Source organism: Martes martes, assembly GCF_963455335.1.
Source record: "Martes martes genome assembly, chromosome: 8".
In the NCBI taxonomy this organism is placed as follows: Eukaryota; Metazoa; Chordata; class Mammalia; order Carnivora; family Mustelidae; genus Martes; species Martes martes.
Genome location: NC_137895.1, coordinates 34,047,204 through 34,071,189, shown reverse-complemented (window position 1 = coordinate 34,071,189; position 23,986 = coordinate 34,047,204). Strand labels below are relative to the sequence as shown.

General features: G+C 32.2%; 1 protein-coding gene across 1 annotated transcript in view; it reads left to right on the top strand.

Moving 5' to 3' along the window:
* The window catches only part of LRRIQ1 (leucine rich repeats and IQ motif containing 1), a gene marked incomplete at both ends in the record, with an annotated part of 189,908 nt that overhangs the window by 36,356 nt on the left and 129,566 nt on the right, over window positions 1-23,986 (top strand). The window contains 4 exons of the mRNA XM_080812199.1: window positions 8,401-8,594; window positions 9,111-9,238; window positions 15,453-15,526; window positions 21,723-21,816. Coding sequence (XP_080668325.1) covers window positions 8,401-8,594; window positions 9,111-9,238; window positions 15,453-15,526; window positions 21,723-21,816 — 490 coding nt within the window. The remainder of the gene's footprint in view (window positions 1-8,400; window positions 8,595-9,110; window positions 9,239-15,452; window positions 15,527-21,722; window positions 21,817-23,986) is intronic.

Sequence of the window (23,986 nt, the reverse complement as noted above, 5' to 3'; positions counted from 1 at the left end):
GTAGCCAATATGTGAAAGTGTTGTACAAGCTACGTTCAAATACTATTTTTAATCCTCCCAATCACCCTCACTCCAAATAAAGGACCAAAGACTCAGAGAAGTTAGGTAATGTGTTTATATTCATACAGCTAGTTTTGTAATAGACCTGAAATTCATGGATTGTCTGCCTCAGAGCCTATTCGTGTTTTTATTATGCCATACTGCCTGAAATCAACATGTGCTACTGACCATGTTATTAGCATAGTCGTAGAAAAAAGCTATATACATGACTTCCAAGATGATTGTGGGTTGTAGTTCTTTATTCTTAGAGCCAATTTTTTTTTGCTTTAAATATTTTTGAGGCCAGCTATTCGTTTTATATAAATTTATAATTGTTATATATTTCTTTTGAATTGACCTATTTTATCACTTTTAATTGTCCCTTTTCATCTGTAGTAAAGCTTTCTGCATTAGTCTTCTGTGTCTGATATTACCCTAACCAGGTTTCCTTTGGACTCAGGATCCTTTTACGCTCCTAAAAATTATTGAGTACCTACCTCAAACACCTTTCATTTATACTGTCAGTATTTACTGTATAGAAAAAAAATGAGAAAAAATTTGTTCTTATTTAGTAATTCAGAGCTTATGATAATAAAGTTTTTCCATTAGTAGTAGTTTTATAAATAATAAAGTAGTTTTTACCTAAAAGATATAGTGAGAAGAAGGTTATTGTTACACGTATTTGCAAATCTCTTTAATGTCTAGCTTAACACAAGACAGCTGGATTTCCGTATTTCCTTCTGCATTCAATTTGATACAATATCACACCTTATGTAGCCTCTGGAAAACACCACTATAAGCTCTTGAGCAAATGACAGTGAAAAGGCAAATAACATCTTAGAATTATTATGAAATAGCTTTGACTCCATGGAACCTTTAAAAGTATCTGTAGGAGACTGGTCTCTGGACCACACTTTGAGAATCACTACTTTAGTGTATACATATCTTTTTTTTTTTTTTTAAAGAATTTATTCATTTACTTGACAGAGACACAGTGAGAGAGGGAACACAGGCAGGGGGAGTGGGAGAGGAAGAAGCAGGCGTCCTGCCAAGCAGGGAGCCCCATATGAGAATCGGTCCCAGGACCCCGAGATCATGACCCCAGCCAAAGGCAGACACTTAACGACTGTGCCACCCAGGTGCCCGTAACATATCTTTTTCTATCCTTTTACTTACAGTATTTCTACATGTTCTATTTTTGTTTTCTTTTATGTAATGTGAAAATGTGTTGCTTTTGTTATTGTTTTATCTGGGTGGCCTGACAAATTTTAGCTTTGTTTCTAGCCTTTGGTCTCTAATAACAAATTAAGTTTAATTAATAATTAAGTGCAATTATTAATATATTTGAGTTTAAATCTATTATGTTACTATTTGATTCTATTTGTTTTGCCTGTTTTATTTTTTCTCTTTTCTTGCCTTTTTTTGGTTTAGTTGAGGTTTTAAATTATTTCCTTTTTCCTTTCTATTACCAGTTACATATTATTTTACTATTCTTTTTGTTTACTATAAATATGGCATGCCTTCCTGATTTACTAAATATAAATTTATTTGGTATTTTTTCAAAGCAGTTTAGGGTCTTAGAAAATTTAAACTTTATTTACTCACTCCCAAATTAATATGCTATTATTGTCATGCATTTTATTGTATGTGTGTGTATTTGGAATGGCTTAAGACAGTATTATTTTATAATATCATATCATAAAGATTCACCACTTTTTAAGCCCCCCCCTTTTTTGGTGTGTTTGTGTTTGGAAATATTTCTCTTTTTTGAGATAAAATTGATACATTATATTTCTTTCAGGGATACATCATTTGATTTTTGTATATATACACTACGAGTGATCACCATAGTACATCTAGTTATCATCTGCCGTTATACAGTTGACCCCCATTACCCAATTTGCCCTCCCACCCCCTTTCTCTCTGATAACCTTCCATCTGCTCTCTGCGTATATGGGTTGTGTTTTGGTTTGTTTGCTTGGTTTTTCTAGATTCCACATAAGAGAGATCATATAACATTTGTCTTTTTTTTTTTTTTAAGATTTTATTTATTTATTTGACAGAGACATAGCAAGAGAGGGAACACAAGCAGGGGGAGTGGGAGAGAGAAGCAGGCTTTCCACCAAGGAGGGAACCCAACGCGGAGCTGGATCCCAGGACTCTGGGATCATGACCTGAGCCTAAGGCAGACGCTTAATGACTGAGCCACCCAGTGCCCCTAACATTTGTTTTTTTCTAACTTACTCCATTTAGCATAATGCCCTTGAGATCTATCCATGTTCTCACACATGGCAAGGTTTCATTCTTTTCTTTTATGGCTGAATAATATTCCATTGTACATCTAAATATAACAGTTTTATCCATTCACGCATCAGTGGTTATTTAGGTTGTATCCATATCTTCGCTATTGCAAATAATGCTGTAACAAATAAACATGGGGATGCATATATCTTTTCACGTCAGGAGCATTTTTTTCTTTAAATAAATGTCCTAAAGTGGAAATGATAGGTCATAAGGTAGTTCTATTTTTTAATTTTTTGAGGACCCCCCCATCTATTTTCCATAATGGCTGCACCAATTACATTCCCACCAACAGTGTGAGAGGGTTCTCTTCTCTCCATATTCTTGCCAACACTTGTTAATTTCTTGTCTTTTTGAGAATAGCTATTTTAACAGATGTGAAGTGATAGCCCATAATGATTTTGATTTTCATTTCCCTGATGACTAATGATGTTGAGAATCTTTTCATGTGCCTGTTGGCCATCTGTATGTCTTCCTTGGAAAAATGTCTACTCAGACCTTCTGCCCATTTTTTAATCAGATTGGATTTTTTACTATTGAGTTGAAGTTGTTTATAAATTTTGGATATTAGACCTTTATTAGACATGTGATTTGCAAATATTTTATCCCATTCAGTAGGTTACCTTTTCAATTTATTCATAGTTTCCTTTGCTGCAGAAGCTTTTAGTTTATCTTGTTTATTTTGCTTTTGTTGCTTTTTGTTTTGGTGTTAGATTTTTAAAAAATCATCCAAAGACCTATGTCAAGGAGTTTACCACCTATGTTTTCTTCTCTGAGCTTTATGGTTTCAGGTCTTATGTTCAAGTCTTCAATTCATTTTGAGTTGATTTTTGTGTATGTGTATGTATGACAGTGGTCAAGCTTCATTTTTTGCATGTGGCTGTCTAGTTTCCCAATATTAATTATTGAAGAGACTGTTCTTTCCTCCATTTTATATTCTTGGCCTCTTTGTCATAAACTAATTGACAATAAACTAATTGGTTTATTTCTGGGGTCTTTAGTCTGTTTTCCTGACCTATGTGTCTGTTTTTATGCCAATGCCATATTGTTTTGATTACTATACCTTTGATGTATAGTTTGAAATCAGGGAGTGTGATACTTCCAATTTTGTTTTTTTCTTGAAATTGCATTGACTATTCAGGGTCTTTTGTGGTTCCATATAAATGTTACAATTATTTGTCCTATTTCTGTGAAAAATGCCATTGGGATTTTGATAGGGATTGCATTGGATCTGTGGATTGCTCTGGATATGGACATTCTAATGATATTAATTTTTTAATCCATGAGTACAGAATGTCTTTCCATTTATTTGTCTTCATAAATTCCTTTCATTAGTGTCTTATAGTTTTCAATATATAGATCTTTCACCTCCTTGATTAAATTTATTCTTTGGAATTTTATTCTATTTTTTGATGCAGTTATAAATGGAATTATTTTTTAAATTTCTTGCGTAATTTCTGTCTTTTCAGATTGTTTTCTGCCATTTAAAAGAACTCTAATAATATTGTTTTGTAATTTATTCAGTTCATGATAAATTGTTAACATTTTTACATGTTATAATTAAAAAAATAGTAGTTGAGTTGATCAACTAAGAGATATTTGAGGAGAGATTCTGTTGTCTATATTATTTTTCTATTTCCATGTGGACATAACACAGGGCTGAAACTAATAGAATGCGTCTCTGATGAATTTTATATTATAAGTAATATAAAGCTTTACAAGTAAAGCTTATTTTAGATTTTGATATTTTTAGTAGAAATGTGGAAAATATAAATGATATATTTGTGTTTATATAGGCTACTCTGTTTATTTCAAAATATAACAGAAAATTTTGTCATATACCAGTATTAAGAAAATAAAACTGTAAAAAACATAGCTCACACCTAAATAGAAATACAAAAATTTTTGAGGAATAACAAATATAAAATGGTAAACAAAATGTCCTTCTATATATAAGATGAATTTATATGAAAGAACAAAGTAATCAAAATAAGAAATCACTTGAAATAAATGTGGTAACTCTTCAGCCAATTGTGCTTACTTTTCCTATATAAATAAGTGTATTTAGGATAAAGTTTAATTAAAAAAAGTTTAGGTAGTTAACTAAGTAAAGTTTAACTAAACAGTAGATAAACTTTAATAGTACCTATCATTATTACAGTACATATAAAGAGATAAGCTCTAGGCATGTAATTTTTATTAACATTAAATAAACAGCTACCACTTTAGTGCTGCTTTTGAGATGATGCAGACATAACTTTAAGTCAAACATCAATTTGAATTTTTAAAAAGTACCATGATTTGTAAAGTAAGCATTTGTTGAAATATATTAACGTATGTAAAATAATCTTATGATGAACAAAATCAAAAATCATCCTACGTGAATTACTGGTTGGGAACATTCCTTTTCAGTCACTTTTTCTACAGTTTACTAAGATGGGACATACTTAAAAACTCAAAAGCTTTGTTAAATAATAGAGCAAGAGTGTATATGAAACTGTTTTGACTTCAGAATTTTAGACTGGCTTCCTCAAGCTAAAGATGCTAAAATTATCTCCTTTATCCTTCCATCTCCACCTTCCAGTTTTGCCAGTTATATTCTTGCTTAGTAAATTTTTAAAACATGTGCTTTTGATTCATGTATTTTAGACAATATTAATTCTCTTTAAGAAAATAAAATAAATTAGAATATTTATACTTTTCACAATCTCCTTTTCCTCCCACAATTATTATTCACATCAGGATTTATGACTGTTTGTACATATCCTTTAGTGGCATTAGATCTATATGACAATGGGTTAGTACCAGTTCTTTTTACAACTGTTCCTTTCATCCTCTGCTTATCTGGATTACCTAGTTCATTAGCTCTTTTTAAATCTTATTTTTCAAAGAAAGATGGATCCTATTATCCCTGAATTCTTTCACGTTTGAGATATCTGTCAGTTGCCTTCATTCTTGAATGAGAAGAAAGCTGTGTATTCTATTTTTAGATAACACTTCACTTGGTACTTTGTGACCTTGCTTCACTGCATACATGATATTATGTATTGCTATTGCAAGTAAGAGGCTAACTTGATTTTCTGTCCTTATGACTGATTTCTATGAAGATACCCGAATAACACTCCTTGTCCTTAGTAACTTAACCAAGAAACATCTTATAGTCAATAAATCCACATAAAATTGCTTTGGAATATAATGTACCTTTCAAACTACAGATTAAGTTATTCCTTTGTTTCTGGAAAATTTTGGTTTTCATATATTTGAAAACTTTTTTTGTTTTGGTTCTATTTTTCAATCATAGATGATCCATATTTTGGTTGAGTTTGTCTTTCATGTCTATTATTATTCAATTAATTTAATCTATGTCTTTTTATTTTTGGCTTTCTTCACATTTTATTCTCAGTGTGATGATCTCTTTTTTTGTGGGCTATCCAAGCTATAGCTCTCTGTTAATGTACAATGTTGTTTCTAAATTATTTATTAGTTCTGTCATGGTGTTATTTTGGTCCATTTGTTTATCTATATCTGTTATTTTAATATCTTTGAATTCTTGTTACATTAAATTTCTTTAAATATCCTTTTATTGCCCAAAGCATTTTCAACGTATTTTCTTCTTTCTCATATTTTCTTTCAAATAGAATCTTTACTGTATTAGTTATATATTGTTGTGAAGCAAAGTACCCTAAAACAGCAATTTAAAATCACAAACACTTAGCATATTTTCTTTGGATCAGGAATCTTGGAGTGGCTTAACTGGGTGGTTATGTCTCAGGATCTCTCAAGAGGTTGCAGTCAAGCTGTCATCCAGGATTAATATCATCTTAAGGCTCAATGAAGCTGAAAGATCTACTTCCAAGCTCATTCACTTGTTTGTTGGCAGACCTCAGTTCCACATATTCTTTAAATGATTTCTTTTTTTTTGTCATTAAGATAATTTTTTTTAATGATGTTTCATTCTTGGTTCTCTTCTTGGGTTACCTTTGAGAAGTCTCACCAATGCATTTCCAACTTTAAATGAGTTAATAGAAGATTCTAGTTCTGAATAGCTCTGAAAAACTCAAGGGTAATGTCCATGGCTTTTAAAAATACTAAGCTTATGGAAGTAGATTGCTTAGGATGTTTAAATATTTGATAAAGGACACCTTATTTTACATAATTACAAATTTTTATTAGTTATTTCCTTCCTCCTTGAATGTCTTTAAACTGCTTCAGTGGGTTAATTGATGTTCATTTGATATGATCATGAGGCATACTAAATTCCAAAGTATTTTCTATTTCAGCAGACTTTAAAATTACATTTTAGCTAATATATATTATTGTATGTAATATTCTATTTTTAATACCTTGGAATTGATAATGTATAATATATAATATATATAAGATAGTTGACTCTGTTATTTAAACTTAGTCAACTATCTTATTGGGCAGAACTATTTGCTCCTTAAATAATAACAGATGACAATTTTTTTCTAAGTCATACTTGCTATTTTACATTACAGGAAAATACCAGTACATCGATCCTAGATAAGAACTTAAAAAATGTAAAATTACTTCCTAAATTTAAATTTAAGTCCCTCTCTTCTATGGGTCTTTCTATGTATTTTCCTAGATAATGTGTAATTTATCATTATAAGAAAATTAACTCTTTAGCATAAAAACGTATTCCTTTTTATACAGAAGAAGCATCCATAATATTAAGTTCTTTTGACTCAAGCTATTAGAAACACTGCAATTTTGAAATATAATTTTCCTTCAAATGTATCTCTATGAAATATTGGTACAGTACACTCAATTCTATTATCTAAATTTTTAAAATGTGATACAGCAGTAAGTTTTCTTGTGAAATCTTGGTAATATTACTTGATTCTTCCTTTTATTTCTCCATTTTCATATAAGCCAACTGTCTGCCCTTTCCTTCTGTAAGTTACAATGTATAATCAAAAGAACAAACCTTGAGTTAGTGCCTTAAATTTCTCCAAGATAAATTTATTGCATAAATTCTAGATATTGTTTTTATACATTAATTATGTTTCTTTCAAGATTATCTTTCAGTTTATTATCAAATAACTTTTTTTGGCCAAAAAACTCATGCTTATTCCAACATTTAATTGAATAAAATATTTTGGGGCTCAACAAGAAAATCACAATGAAGCTTGATTCTCCAAGGTCCAGCCTCAATGACTCCCGTATGTACAATACTCACTGAGGACAGTCTGCTTACCAGTACCTACTTTAGAACTTAAACCTTATTTCCAGTTTCTAGAACTGCCTATTTCATGTAATAGTGTGGTACCTAAAGATATCATATCTAGTCCAATATTCAATCTAAGTAACATTTTCTAGATTTTTAATATCTTTCATGAAGTGTTTACAGACTTCCTCAGCATTTCTTTCCAGTGCTAATTCCTGATGGCTTACTTGAACAACCTTCTCAGTTTTTTCCTTATAAGTGCTGAGCTGTAGTCGAAGATTCCTCTGGTATTTTTTATATAGTATCATATTGGTTTTAACCTTATCTGGGCAACAAGGAGGATACATGTGTCAATCTTGAAATACCTGAAGAATATGTTAATATTTCATTGTTGTTAATATGGTTGCACCTACTTCACTTGGGAATTTAAGATAGCTGTCTCGATGGGATGGTAGGAAAATAGCATTCCAACATTATATATTCAATCTTAAGGAAGTAATCAAACTTCAAAGACCCTGAAACTGAGTTGGAAATTTTTTTTTTTTAAAGAAAACAAGTCCTTCTATTTCTCCCTTGTTCTGTTGCCTTTTGAAAATAAAACATTCAGTGCCCGCCCAATGTATACTTTTTAGTATTTTGTTCAGTTTTTAATTGGTATATATAACAATGTCATTCAAAAATATATCTTTTAGGTACAAGTTTAAAAAGGAATACTTTTTACACTTACACATTTTTCACAAGAATATGGGCTAAATCTTCACTTGTAATTAGAAAAATTAGAAAATAGAAAGGTGCAATTAATTAGAAATTGCACGTTAGATTCTGGAAGAATGTTTGATATAAGTGATCTTGGAAAATTTTTCTTCCAGGTAGTTTAGAATCTCTGAGGAATCTTCAGCAACTAATTGTGGACCACAATCAGTTAATTAGTACAAAAGGTCTTTGTGATACTCCTACCATTATATACCTGGATTGCTCACATAATCATCTAACTAAAGTTGAAGGTATTGAAAACTGTGGATTGCTCCAGGTACTGAAGTTACAGGGAAATTATCTAAGTGAGGTAATTTCTTTGAATTATTGGTTTCTGTGATTAATACAACATTTTTCTTTTGATAGAAAAAATTAAAAGGAACTTTAATTTTTCTTTGTTTTTTGTTTATCATCTGTATGTGATTTCCAGTTTACTTAAAACTGTCACATACTTATCTCTATTAAAAAAACGTTCAACATAGAATATTTTGTAAAAAACTAATTTAACATAAGTTTTTCACAGCACTAAAATAAATCATAATTTTCAGTTATATTTTTGTATGTAAGTGGAGCCAAATGTATCTGTAATGAAATTCTAAATAAAATTTATCATGAAGTAACTTTTATTTAAAAAATTCTAATTATAAAGTTAATTCTTATAAATTTTATCTATCCTAAAATTCTCATAACATTATACTTTGACTTAGATATACAGTTTAACAGAATATACCTTTTGTTAGTTTTAATAGGTCTTGTATTTTTAAATTTTGTTGGATGACAAAAATATTTTACTTAATATAAGCTAATGACCCAAATTTAAATATAGCTTCCATCCTTGGAGAATCATGTTCTATTAAGAGAATTGCACTTGGATGATAACAGCATTTCAACTGTGGAAGCACTTTCTTCCTATTGGCTGCCTTTACTACAGAACCTGACTATCTCTCAAAACAGGTAAAAACAAACTGCATAAGCACTAAATGCATTGAATGACTGTTTGAAGTGAATGCTTGATCTTCATAACAAGTAGAAAGGTTATTAGTTTTTACCAGCAATTCAATTGAAGTGCATCACAATAAATTAGTACATAAATTAGAAATATAACTTTATAGGATTTGAAAAAGTAGTATATTGGCAAGCCCTCAAATTTTAGTAGAATTTTAATTGTCACTTATCCTACTTATTTTGTTTCTTCTCAAAGACATACTTGTAGAAATCTCCCAGAGCTAGTTTGTTTATATTTGTAAAGAATATAGTCCTTGGAAAATGAAGGAGGTAGTTAATTTAATTCAGAAGGATGTCTCATTCTCTCAAGTGGTATTTATTAAGTCCTGGAAGAACGATTTTTAATCTGCTCTCAACTTGCATGTCTTTGTAACTGTTAAGATTGATTTAAATTCGATTTCCCTAAGGATATAAAGTAACACTTAAAAAAATACCTTAACATTAAACTGAGATGGGTACCTGACACAGAAGATTCATTTGAAACCACCAAACATCTGGATCTTTGCAGAGAATAACTGTCTAAAACCAAAACAGGAGCACAGTATGTGTATGTCTCCCTCTGCTTAATATTTCATTGAAACCTATTCGCTCTAATATGATTAATTTGTTCATCAAAGGCACATGGAGTAGAGGAAAGAAACCACCTTTAACAAGAAATTGCTTTTTTGAGTTATACAACTCTTAGAGAACAAGTGAACAAGTACAACCCGATTTTAATGCATACTTTTTTTTCCTAAAAGAACCATAAAATTTTCTCACAATCTCTCCACAGTAGTGCTCATCCTTTGAGCATGTATGGGCCAAATGATTTAAATTCCACCTATTAAACTATTCCACTATTTGACAAAGCAAAAACTGAATCTGTATTCAAAAATTCCCTCAAATTATTTCAACCATCTAACATATGAAAGTTGATTTGGTTTTAAAAGGGGCATTTATTGTAGAGTCAGCTCTATCAGATGACACTGTTTAAATAATTTGGGCATCCACAAACTTATTGGATCTTTTTACAATATTTTCCAGGTAAGAAACACAATTTCAATAGAAACGCTTAGCTATGGTTTGGACATATGCAGTAAATCACTGAGTAACTGACATACCTTTTATGGAAGTGGATCTCAAGCCACATTAGTGAGCAAAAATAATATTAAAAGAGATTAGAAAATATTCAAATCAATACCATTTTTTTTGAGAAATAGTGTCTTTAATTTCTTTGGACAATTTAAACTATCAAAGAAATCTCCTTTTAATAGTTAAAATTAATACTAGCTGATAGACTTTTGCCCTATCAGTCTGATATGACTTATTTCCCATACCAATCTGATACGACTAAGAATTAGATCAACTAGATCACTAGACATTTCTTAGAGTTAATAATAATAATTGGTGTACTTAATCAAAATAATCCTTATTTGTAAGTTGACATTTGCTTAACCTTGTAACATTTGGATATTGATGTCATGTTTTCTATTTGGGGGGGTGTAGAACTAAGAATATATGTCCTTAGCATAAAAAAAACTCTTAAGGGGTGCCTGGGTGGTGCAGTGGGTTCAGCATTCGACTTTTGGTTTTAGCGCAGGTCATGATCTCAGGGTCTTAAGACCAAGGCCTGCATGGAGCTCCATGCTCAAGGGTGAGTCTGCTTGAGACTCTCTCTCCCTCTGCCCATTCCCCATCCCTGCTTTCTCTCTCTCTCTCCCTCTCAGTTGAATAAATAAATCATTAAAAAATTATTAAAAAATTCAAGAATGAAAGAACTTAACCTTTTGAATTTAACTATATAAAAAAAGAAGTCAATTTATTATATAATAATATATGGTGTTTTTAATTTTTAAAAATTTTAAATTTTTTTTTATTTTTAATAAACATATAATGTACTATTAGCCCCAGGGGTACAGGTCCATGAATTGCCAGGTTTACACACTTCACAGCACTCACCGTATCACATACCCTCCCCAATGTCCATAACCCCACCACCCTCTCCCTACTCCCCCTCCCCCCAGCAACCCTCAGTTTGTTTTGTGAGATTAAGTCTCTTATGGTTTGTCTCCCTCCCGATCCCATCTTGTTTCATTTATTCTTTTCCTACCCAAGCCCCCCACGTTGCATCTCCACTTCCTCATATCAGGGAGATCATATGATAGTTGTCTTTCTCCAATTGACTTATTTCGCTAAGCATAATACCCTCTAGTTCCATCCACATCATCACAAATGGCAAGATTTCATTTCTTTTGGTGGCTGCATAGTATTCCATTGTATATATTTACCACATCTTCTTTATCCATTCATCTGTTGATGGACATCTAGGTTCTTTCCATAGTTTGGCTGTTGTGGACATTGCTGCTATAAACATTAAATTTTTAAAGAATACTGTCATTTAAATATATTCTGTATGGTCTCTCATAGTTCTTTGCACATTTAATTTTCTATCATTTCTTTTAAGATTTTATTTACTTATTTGACAGAGAAAGATCACATGTAGGCAGAGAGGCAGGCAGAGAGAGAGGAAGAGAGGGAAGCAGGCTCCCTGCTGAGCAGGGAAATATGATTGATAGATAGAAATGGACATAGAGAGAGTAAAATCATTTCTTGAAATCATAGTGTAAAATTGACCTTCAACCTTAGGATTTTTCACAATAAGCTAATACCATTAACTATAGGAATTATCCATTGTACATTAAGATTTTACATGTGCATTGACTTTTTCAGAACTATATCAGGTTTGGTAAAACTCAGGATCAGCAACTCTGAATGCTGAATCTACAACTTACCAGTCAGTTGACCTTGAATAACTCTCTTCGTACTACCAGAGCCTGGGTTATTTATTTACGTGTAAAAGGAGTAGTAATACCTATCTTATCTATTTGATGGAATGCCAAATATTGATCCAAAAGGAAAATATATGTCAATACATTTTGCAAATCTCAGATGAGTTTTATAAATGTGATATTTGGATTTGTGATTGGTGTGTCTTTTAAATTGTATATATTTTTCTTTTAATTTCTGATATTTTCGCCACAAGAAAGAAATTATGTGTCCATATGCTTTTTCCCCTCAAAGTGAAATACAATAAAGAGTGATACTAAGTACATATTTTTTGAAATCCATGTTTCATCTTGACTTCTGTTTTAAATTTTCATTAGGACATATGACTGTTTTAAGTTTGACTCCGCCGAGTCCTAACTGGAAGACTCTCGGCTTTATGTCTTTCTACTTCCAGTGAGATTCTAAGTAGTCTAAGTAGGAGCAGAAAGTGGAAACTATTACCCATTGGCTGCTCATTGTACAAATCTTTTGCTTTTTGTCGTCTTTGAAATTTATATCTTTTTTATGCCCAGGGCTAATGTGACAAGGTCAAATGGTATTAGGTTTTCACTAATGTCCTTTGTCTTTCTGGTTTGAATTTTCTTGGAAAAAAATATACACAGATTGTCAGTGAAAGGAAAAGTTCTAGAGATTTAAAAAAAAAGAATTCTACTATTAGGTTTCTACCTTCCTAATGAATAGTCATAAAGGTGAATGAATAGCCAGTTTTCTAGATCAAAATTTTAAGAAAAAGAACATGATTCTAAAAGAATGGTTATCTGAAAAGATAAAATTTTAATATAAAATATTTTGTCAAACCAAATATTTCTTTACTTGGATTGATTTTTGAAAAGAGAATTTTATTTTTAATTCTGTGACTTCATTGGTTATTTTACTGGTTGTCTTCATATAACCTATATGTTACCTATAATTTGCCATATATAACTTACTGGTTAAAAACATGAAATCATCTGAAAAAAAGGGGAAAACTCTTGACCTGTTTATCTTTCAAAATCTTTTTAGTAGAAGGACAAAGATTTAGTATTAGAAAATTAATTAAAGCTACAAAATAAGTAAGAATTTCTTCTTGATACAGGTATTAGAATTATATTGAAAAACTTAAATTTCTTACTTGTAATAATAATGATCCAAAATATGCCTGAGTAGGAAAATCATAAAACTAGGACTTAAATTCATTAATTATGTATCAACAAAATTTTAATTTTCCTTCCTCCCTTCCTACCTTCCTCCTTTCCTCCCTTCCTTCTCTCCTTGCCTCCCTCACTTCCTTCCTTCTTTCCTTTTCAGTGTACATGTGACATTTCAGTAAATTTTTAGTATTTAGTAGTATATATACAAATAATGAAAAAAATATAATGTCAATATTTTGTCATTTTTTCTTTTATTACCTTGGGTATTTTCCTCCTAGAAATTGTATTTACAAAGTGGTGTTGTGTAGGTTTGATATAAATAGTAATATTTTATTTAGGTTTAACTACAGTCAGAGAGAACTTTTTCCAGCCTCATTATTTGGTCTGTTTTTCATGGGTAGTTCTATCTTTCTGCTAATGCAGAGCAGGATAGTACAAGAAAGGAGTCAAGGTTAGTACCAGGGTTAGTTTTGTGCCAGACCCCATGAGGCTTCCCAGTCACAGTATTATTCTATAAGCTTCTGACCTCAGAATAGTAGATTTTCTTTTTTCATGACAGGGAGATGGTAGAAATAAAGATGTAAAAATATCTGCCAGGACAACTAGAAGAACAGCATAAAAAACAAGAAAACAAAAGAAGTAGAAATTAATGCATACTTTTTTTTTCCTTTGGTACCAGAAATATTCTGTAGTTGAGGCATATTTTGAACTGTATGGAGTTCCAACATTGATGGGGGTGGGGTTGATTCAGGAGACTTGTGTTTGTAATGAGATTATATTTGAAGCAAAGGAATTTTTCTGTTGTTTAAAGGTTTAGAAGGCTTGGCTTAATTTTTATTTCCAAATAGCTATGGTAATGTGATATTATATTACAGAATAAGTGTAGACTTGTCTTAGTTGGAAATGCACATCAAACTAAATTAATTTTCCCTTCATGGCTTTTATTCCCAATGATGTGAATATTTTGAATATCACTTACATCCCTTGCTTGTATTTGGGTTCTTAATGACAATTATATCTTAGAAAATGTTAGAAACTTTTAAAAAGTAGGAGGAAAAGTCAGTATTATTAGAATTTAAATATGTATGCATTAATAATAAGTACTATTTTAAAATATCAGCATATTTCTGGCAAACTTGCTTATTCTATCGATATAAAATATTTTCTATTATTATGTTCCTTGGAAGCATATTTCTTTTTTTTTTTTAAGATTTTATTTATTTATTTGACAGAGAGAGATCACAAGTAGGCAGAGAGGCAGGCAGAGAGAGAGAGGAGGTGGGTAAGCAGGCTCCCTGCTGAGCAGAGAGCCTGATGTGGGACTCAGTCCCAGGACCCTGAGATCATGACCTGAGCCAAAGACAGAGGCTTAACACACTGCACCAGTCAGGCGCCCCTGGAAGCATATTTCTAACTTAGAAATAATCTTAGTGTAACTTTGGATACTTGCAGTACTTATAATACTTTCAATCTGGTAAACAAAAAAAAAATTAATTAAAAACAAAACTAGTAATTCTAAGCTGTTACATTGTCAAAAAGTGAAAAATATATTTTTTTAATTTTTACCTCTTTTTTTTAAAGATTTTATTTATTTATTTTACAGACAAAGATCACAAGTAGGCAGAGAGGCAGGCAGAGAGAGAGGAGGAAGCAGGCTCCCTGCTGAGCAGAGAGCCTGATGTGGGGCTCAATCCCAGGACCCTGGGATCATGACCTGAGCTGAAGGCAGAGGCTTTAACCCACTGAGCCACCCAGGCGCCCCTGATTTTTACCTCTTAATGGTTTAAGTTATGTGCTTGAGCCAGGAAAAATTATTAAGATAATATAAATTTTCTATAAATTAGGCCTTTTGTAAAATCAAAACAAAACCAATAACAATAAAAAATATATTTATTTTTATTTAAATAGCCAATAAACATTAAACTCGATGATATTAGTCATTGAAATTGACAGTCCATGGTAATTTCCCTTTAAAAATGAATATAAATCTTCCATTATAGAATAAATATTTGGAATTGTATAATTACTACATTTCAATTAGTACTGTTAATGTCATAATTGTATTTTATTGTACAATTATATATGTATATAATTACATACAATTGAATATTATCACAAGATTGTGTTAATAAATATGTTATGTATTTATGTCATAATAAGGACATCCCTATTTAAAATTTTTATGGATTTTATTTCTTTGTTTTCAGCTTGACCAAAATCATACCGCTTTTTCATTTTGTTTCTTTGGAAAAACTAGATGTCAGCAACAATTGTCTTTCTGGTAAGTTTAGAAAAATATATAATTTTTAATAAGTATGTAATGAGCTTTTGAGTTTCTTTTCCAAATGTGGTAAGGGAGTTGTTTTGGATAGATGTGTTAATGGCATTTACAAATAACATATCCATAGAATAAGGTGTAGAGGAGGAAAAATTTATCCTGCACCCTCTTAAGATATTAGGCTAGGCCTAAGAATTAAACTGATAGAACACAGATTTAGAAAAAAAGAATACAACTTGTCATTTTTTTTCCCCGCAAGTTTGTTTGTATATATTTTTCTTGCCCTCTACTTCCTCCAAAGGCATGGTAAAATCGTCCCATTAAATTTATTTCCTCTTTTAAAATTGTATTATTGGGGCACCTGGTTGGCTCAGTCAGTTAAGCGTCTGCCTTTAGCTCAGGTCACGATCCCAGGGTCCTGCCTGCTTCTCCCTCTCCCTCTGCTGCTCCCTCTGCTTGTACTCTCTCTCTCCCTCTCTCAGTGTCAAATAAATAAATAAATAAATAAATATATATATTTAAAGATTTTCTTTATTTATTTGAGAAAGAGAGTGAGAGAGAGCATGAGAGGGGGGAAGGTCAGAGAAAGAAGCAGACTCTCCATGGAGCTGGGAGCCTGACGCAGGACTTGATCCCGGGACTCCAGGATCATGACCTTGGCTGAAGGCAGTCGCTGAACCAACTGAGCCACCCAGGTGCCCTAAATAAAATCTTTGAAACAAATAAAATAAAATCATATTATTTCCATATCTTTCTGGTACACCTGGGCAAATACCACAATTATATTTTTATTTGAATTCATGTATCTTTTACCTGTGAAGTAAATAACCTAATGAAGATGAGTAAATTAATTTGTCTAACTTTTTGACCCCTAACATGTACAAACATTAAAAGTTTATTAAATTAAAGAATGATCAACTGATTTAACTGGCCAGTCCCTCCCTAAATTTATACATCTCAGTTTTCAGTCAGTCCCCTCATGGAAACAATCATAGTTCTAAATTTGTCACCATAGGTTAACTTCATATTTTGCTTTTGTTGCTTCTTTTGGTGTTGGATTTAAAAAAATCATCAGTTTACCACCTGTGTTTTCTTCTATGAGTTTTATGGTTTCAGGTCTTATGTTCAAGTCTTCAATCCATTTTGTGTTAATTTTTGTATATGGTATAAGACAATGGTCAAGTTTCATGTTTTGTATGTGACCATGCAGTTTTCCCAACATCACTTATTAAAGAGACTATTCTTTCCCCATTGTATATTCTTGACTCCTTTGTCATAAATTAATTAAACATACATGTGTAGGTTTATTCTTGGGTCTCTGTTCATTGATCTCTATGTCTCTTTTTATGCTGATACCATACCATTTTAGTGCCTATGGCTTTATAATATAGTTTGAAATCAAGGAGCATGATGCCTCCAACTTTGTTCTTTCTCAAGATTGCTTTGCATATTCAGAGTCTTTTGTGGTTCTATATAAATTTTAGGCTCGTTCTATTTCTGTGAAAAATGCTATTGGGATTTTGATGGGGCTACATTGAATATATATATTGCTTTGGGCAGTATGGACATTTTAACAGTATTAATTTTTCCAATCGAGCACATGACATATCTCTCCATTTATTTGTCTTCTTCAGTTATTTTCATTAATATCTTTTAGTTTTAAATATATAGGTCTTTCACCTCTTTGGTTAAATTTATTCCTAGGTATTTTATTTTTTGATGCAATTATAAATAGGTTTGTTTTCTTAATTTCTTTTTCTGATGGCTCATTTGTGTAAAGAAGCCCAATAAATTTTTGTGTATTAATTGTATATCCTTCAACTTTAGTGAATTTGCTTATTTGTTCTAAAAGTTTTTTGATTGAGTCTTTAGGATTTTCTATATATCACGTCATCTCCAAATAGCTACAGTTTTGCTTCTTCCTTTCCGATTTGGATAACTTCTATTTTATCTTCTTACATAACAGCTTTAGCTAAGACTTCCAAAACTGTGTTGAATAAAGTTGTGAGAGTGGATATCCTTGTCTTATTCTTGATCTTAGAGGAAAAGCTTTACCTTTTCACCATTAAGGATGATAATAGCTGGTTAGTGTGGGGTTGTCATATATGGCTTTTATTCTGTTCAGGTACATTCCGTCTATACCCACTTCATTGAGCATTTTTTATCATAAGTGGTTGCTGAATTTTATCAAATGCTTTTTCTGCGTTGTCTGAGATAATCATATGATTTTTATCTTCTGTTTTGTTAATGTGATATATTACATTGATTTGTGGATGTTGGTAAGTCCTACTTGATCATGGTGTTGTGTTTTTAATATATTATTGAATTTAGTTTGCTAATATTTTACTGAAGATTTTTTGTATCTGTGTTTGTCAGGAATATTGGCTTATAATTTTCTTGTGGTGTTCTTGTCTAGTTTTGGTATCAGGGTAATGCTGACTTCATAATATGGGTTTGGAAGAGTTTTTGCTCTCTTATTTTTTGGAAGAGATTGAGAAGGATTAGTATTAATCCTTCTGTGAATGTTTTATAGAATTCACTAGTGAAGCTATCTGATCTTGGACTTTTGTTCCTTAGGAGGTTTTTGATTAAGATGGTTCAATCATCTTACAGTAATTGATCTGTTCAGGTGTTCTATTTCATCATGAGTCAATCTTGGTAGGTTGTATGTTTCTAGGAAGGTATCCATTTCTTCTAGTTGTTCCAATTTTTTGGCATATAATTTTTCCTAGTAGTCTTTTATGATCCTTTGTATTTCTGTGGTAAAACTTGTACCATCTCTTTGATTTTTAATTCTATTTATTTGAGTCTTTTTTTTTTCCCCTAAGTCTGGCTAATGTTTGCCATTTCTGTTATCTTTTCAAAGAACCAGCTCTTAGCTTTATAGATCTTTTTGTCTTTTTATTCCTCATTTAATTTATTTTTGCTCCAATCTTTATTATTTTCTTCCTTCTAATAACTTTGGGCTTTGTTTGTTCTTCTTTTTATGGTTCCTTGAAGTGTAAAGTTAGATTGTTTATTTGAGATGTTTCTTATTTTTAGAGGAAGGCATTTATCACTGTGAACTTTCTTTTTAGAACTGCTTTTGCTGCATCCCATAAATTTTGGTATATTACATTGCCATTCATTTGTCTCAAGGTATCTTTTTAATTCCTCTTGATTTCTTCTTTGAAGAATTGGTTGTTTGATAGTATATTGTTTAATCTCCACATATTGGTGAATTTTCATTTTCTTCTTCTAATTGATTTCTAGAAATCATTGTGTTGGAAAAGATGCTTGACATGATTTTTTTTTTAACTGATACTTGCTATTTTCTTAGCAAGTGGTCATTTTTAGTCTTTGTTTTTTTTTAATTTTTATAAACATATAATGTATTATTAGCCTCAGGGGTACAGGTCTGTGAATCACCAGGTTTACACACTTCACAGCACTCACCATACCACCTACCCTCCCCAACATCTATAACCCCACCACCCTCTCCCTCCCCCTTCCCCCTGGCAACCTCAGTTTATTTTGTGAGATTAAGTCTCTTATGGTTTGTCTCCCTCCCAATCCCATCTTGTTTCTTTTATTCTTTTCCTACCCCCCAGTCCCCCTCCACGTTGCATCTCCACTTCCTCATATCAGGGAGATCATATGATAGTTGTCTTTCTCCAATTGACTTATTTCGCTAAGCATAATACCCTCTAGTTCCATCCACGTCATCGCAAATGGCAAGATTTCATTTCTTTTGATGGCTGCATAGTGGTCCATTGTATATATATATACCACATCTTCTTTATCCATTCATCTGTTGATGGACATCTAGATTCTTTCCACAGTTTGGCTATTGTGGACATTGCTGCTATAAACATTTGGGTGCACGTGCCCCTTCAGATCACTATGTTTGTATCTTTAGGGTAAATACTCAGTAGTGCAATTGCTGAGTCATAGGGTAGCTCTATTTTCAATTTTTTGGGGAACCTCCATGCTGTTTTCCAGGGTGGTTGCACCAGCTTGCATTCCCACCAACAGTGTAAGAGGGTTCCCCTTTCTTCGCATCCTCATCAGCATCTGTCATTTCCTGACTTGTTAATTTTAGTCATTCTGAGTGGTGTGAGGTGGTATCTCACTGTAGTTTTTATTTGTATTTCCCTGATGCCGAGTTATGTGGAACACTTTTTTCATGTGTCTGCTGGCCATCTGGATGTCTTCTTTGCAGAAATGTCTGTTCATTGACATGATTTCTTAAGTCCATCTGGTTTAACATGTTGTTTAAGACTGATGTTTCCTTCTTGACTTTCTGTCTGGATAATCTATTCATTGATGTAAGTAGAATATTAAAGTCCCCTATGATTATTGTGTTGCTGTCTGTTTCTCCCTTTAAGGCTGTTAATATTCACCTTAAATATTTAGATGTTCCTGCATTGGGTACATAATGTTTACAATGTTATATCCTCATGTTGGATTGACCCCTTTTATCATTATGTAACACTCTTCTTTGTCTCTTATTACAGTCTTTGTTTTAAAGTGTGTTTGTCTGAAGTAAAATCCATTTTGTTTGATATGTCTAGTAATTTTTAAAAAGACTTTATTTATTTATTTGAGAGAGAGAGAGAGCAAAAGCACAGGGGTTGGGCAAAGGGAAAGGGAGAAACTGAACAGGGAGCCTACCTGAACCAGGACCCTGACTAAATAGGGACCCCGATGAAGGGCTCCATCCCAGGTCCCCTGAGATCATGTCCTGAGCCAAAGGCAGATGCTTAACCAACTGAGCCACTCAGGTGCCCTGATATGTCTAGTAGTTTTTAACTATTTATTGAACATTGTATATAATACAGTTTAGTGAGTAGAAATTGTTGTCTTCCTTTTAAAGGTAGTTATGTTCAGTTCTGGTATGCAGTTAAAGCATTTATGGGTACTTTTTTTTTTTCTGTCTTCTTTAATTTAATTTACTCTTAGGACAAGCCATTTTAGTTTTTAACTCAGTTCATGCCCCTACCCCAAGGCATTGTGTTCACTCCTACTGCATAGTCTTTCTGGATTGTAGCTCAATCTGTGAGATACTCAATTAGGTCTCATTTTGGCTAGGCTGAGACTCCAGTGCCTTTTACTACTACATGAACTTACTGTCATCATTCAGCCTTCAGCTTTACAGCTGGTGATTTCTGCTCAGTTTTTCGACCTTTCCCTGTGTGTGTGACACCTCACACTTGTCTGTTGACGTGTGGTGAATCTTCACATAGACTTCTTCCCCCAATTCCCTCCTCACAATGTACATATACACAGCTTCTTGTCAGAACTTTTCATCATAAATTCCAGCTTGTTCTAATATTTGCCTCCTCAGTCAGCAAAAGAGCTTCTTTATTTGGTCTCACTGCTCTGAAGTGGTAAAGTGCATTCAGACAGAAAACCCCTGTGATTGTAGGCTCACCAGGTATGTTTCCCTTCTCTCAGAGTAAGGTTTAAAAACAAGTGCTTCCTATGTATTGTCTAGTTTTATGATATTTTTCTGTGGGAGAAAAATTTATTATAAATTACTCTGTAATGTACCCTAGATTGACCGACAATTCTTACTTTTGAAAGAAAATTGGTCCATGTAACTCTAAGTATGTGTTCAGTTTTACCACTTATTACTTCAGATTTCACGCTAACTCTGGCACAAACTCTTCTAAGCCCTACACACATTACCTCATTTAACCTTTATCCAATAAGATAGGTATGCACCTGAATCACAAAGCAATTGTATGGTTTGCATAGGTTCACAAAGCTGCTAAATGGGAGAAATACATATTCTAACAGCTGAGTCTGTGCTCTTTTTAAAAAAAAATTTAAATTTTTTAAAAAAATATGTAATTTTAAAGATTTTATTTATGTATTTGAAAGAGAGAGAGACATAGTGAAAGAGGGAACACAGCAGGGGGAATGACAGAGGGAGAAGCAGGCTTCCCATGGAGCAAGGAGCCCGATGTGGGGCTGGATCCCAGAACTCTGGGATCACGACCTAAGTCGAAGGCAGACACTTAATGGCTGAGCCACCCAGGTGCCCCCAGAATCTGTGTTCTTAGCATAGTCTCTTTTTAAAAGCATATTGTATTCTGCAAAATAAATAATTTTTATAACTTTAATACCTACCCAGTAAATAAGTGGTCATTGATTTATGATTATTTTTTTTCTGTAATTACCCTCTATAATGATTTTTATTGTTTATTTTGTATAGATCTTACAAGTGCCATTAGGTGGTTTGATGCATGCTATTCTCTCCATGAATTGTCTATCACTGGAAACCCACTTCTTCAAGAAATAAACTGGAGGTAAGAAACATTGTTGCACTCTATTATATACTTTATTATAGTTGCAGAAAACACAATTTGATGAAAATTGTTCATGTATATTCATTGCTTGGGAAAAGGTAACAAAAATAATTTAAAAGTTACTCAAAATAAGAAATTTTTGCAATATTACTTTTAAAAATATCTTCAACCTAAAATAATTTTGCAAATGTATGAACTATGCAAATTTAAAATGATTATTTTGATCCATACCATTGATTATGTGACAATTTTAGTATAAGGTTAACTTGGGGCTTGTATTTATAGAAAACACATTTATTGGGAATTACTTTTTACATGTTATCTAAATCACATAGCTCGCTACTTAAAATTATTTTTTTCTGTCAGTAACTCAAAAGAGACTTGATGTCTATTAAAGCATGACTTATAAGGTTATGTGAATCCATGCCTCTCTTTGAAATATTGCAGTGCCTAGACGTAGTAGAAGAAAAAATGTTTTGTAATTTTTTAGATGAATTTTCTTCTTTAAAAAATGTTTCTAAACTGAAATTCTCATACTGTGCTAACACCATTTCCCCCCAAACTGACCAGCATCTTTTTCTCCTGATGAGCTTTTTTGAGATAACTTTCATACAACAAACTTTGTCGGTTTTATTTATGAGTATGAATATGGTATAAAAACCACCATAAGTAAGATATTAACATTTTTACCACCTTAAAAAAATTATGTCATGCCCCTTTGCAGTCAGTTGGCTTCCTCAGACTTTAAAAATATCTCCCTACTCCTTAATGGATTTCATTGTTTCTGATGAGAAGTCTGCTGACATTCTCTTTGGAGACTTCTAAATTTTATCTTACCAGTGGTTTTCAGCACTTTGATTATATTGTGTTTTGCTGTGGTTTTATATAGATTTACTCTTCTTAAGATCTATTGAAACTTTGAATCTGACGAATTTGTCATTTCCATAAAATTTAGAAATTTTTTGCCCATTATTTTTTCACACATTTTTCCTGCCTCCTTCCTCTCTTGTACAACTAGGATGCCAATTTCACCAGATATATTCTAGAAGTTGCTATTGCTCTGTTTTTCTATATACTATGCCTTTTTTCTGCCTGTAGTTCACTCTAGACAGTTATTGCTATATCTTCAAGCTTTCTGATATTTTCCTCTAACATATTTATTTTCTTGTTAAATTCAGACTTAGTTCAGAGTTCAGATACTATGTTTTTCATCTGTAAAAATTTCATTTATTTTTTTTAATATCTGCAGTTTTTCTCCCAATCATGCTCAGGTTTTCCTGAATCACCTTGAACTTATGAAGAATATTTGTAATAGCTATTTCAAAATCCTTGTCTGCTGGTTTCATTATCTGTATCGTTTGGGGTCTAGTTTTGTTGATTTTTTCCCCCAATTCTGGCTCATGTTGCCCTGCTTCTTGCACGCTTGGTCAATTATGATTATATTCTGGACACCTTAAATTTGGTACTGTTGATTTCTTAATTTTGTTCTTTTTCTTTAGACAACATCTATTTTGCTTCTGATGTACAGCAGTTAAGTTACTTGAAATTAGTGAGATGCTTTTAAAGCTTGCTTTTAGGTTCTGTTAGGGAAGTCTCAAAGAAATCTTTAGACTAGTGCCAGTTTAGCTTTTCTGCTCTGGAACTGACTCCCTGGTGCCTCTTATATATATCCTTTCACCTTTGGCTGGTAAGAATTATTCCCGGCCCTATATGATTCCTGTTAATTTTCTACCTCTTGCTTCTCTCTGGTTCTTGTCCTTGACCTTAAGTGGTTTTCTCTTATACATCCTCAGAGCATTACTCATTTACCAAGGTCCAGATGAATTAAATCCCAGAATTCTGAAAGACCTTGCATATGTCCACTCTTCTAGTACTGCTGATGATTCTGATCTGATCTTCTCTCTTTTTATGTCTAGCAGCATTCATTTGTAAGACGGTTTAACATGATTTACTATACATTTGACATTTGTATCATATAAAGTCATGGGTACGTGAAGACAGAAGTCAAGAACTTATAGGACAGGACTTATAGCCTAATTTAGCAAGATAAGTTTGACAACACACTAAGTATAGAGAAAGGCAAATATGTACTGAAATTCAGGTGGAAAACCTGTTTCAGAATCCTCAGAGTTTGGAACAAATCTGTTAATCTTATCAATTTGATCAAGTA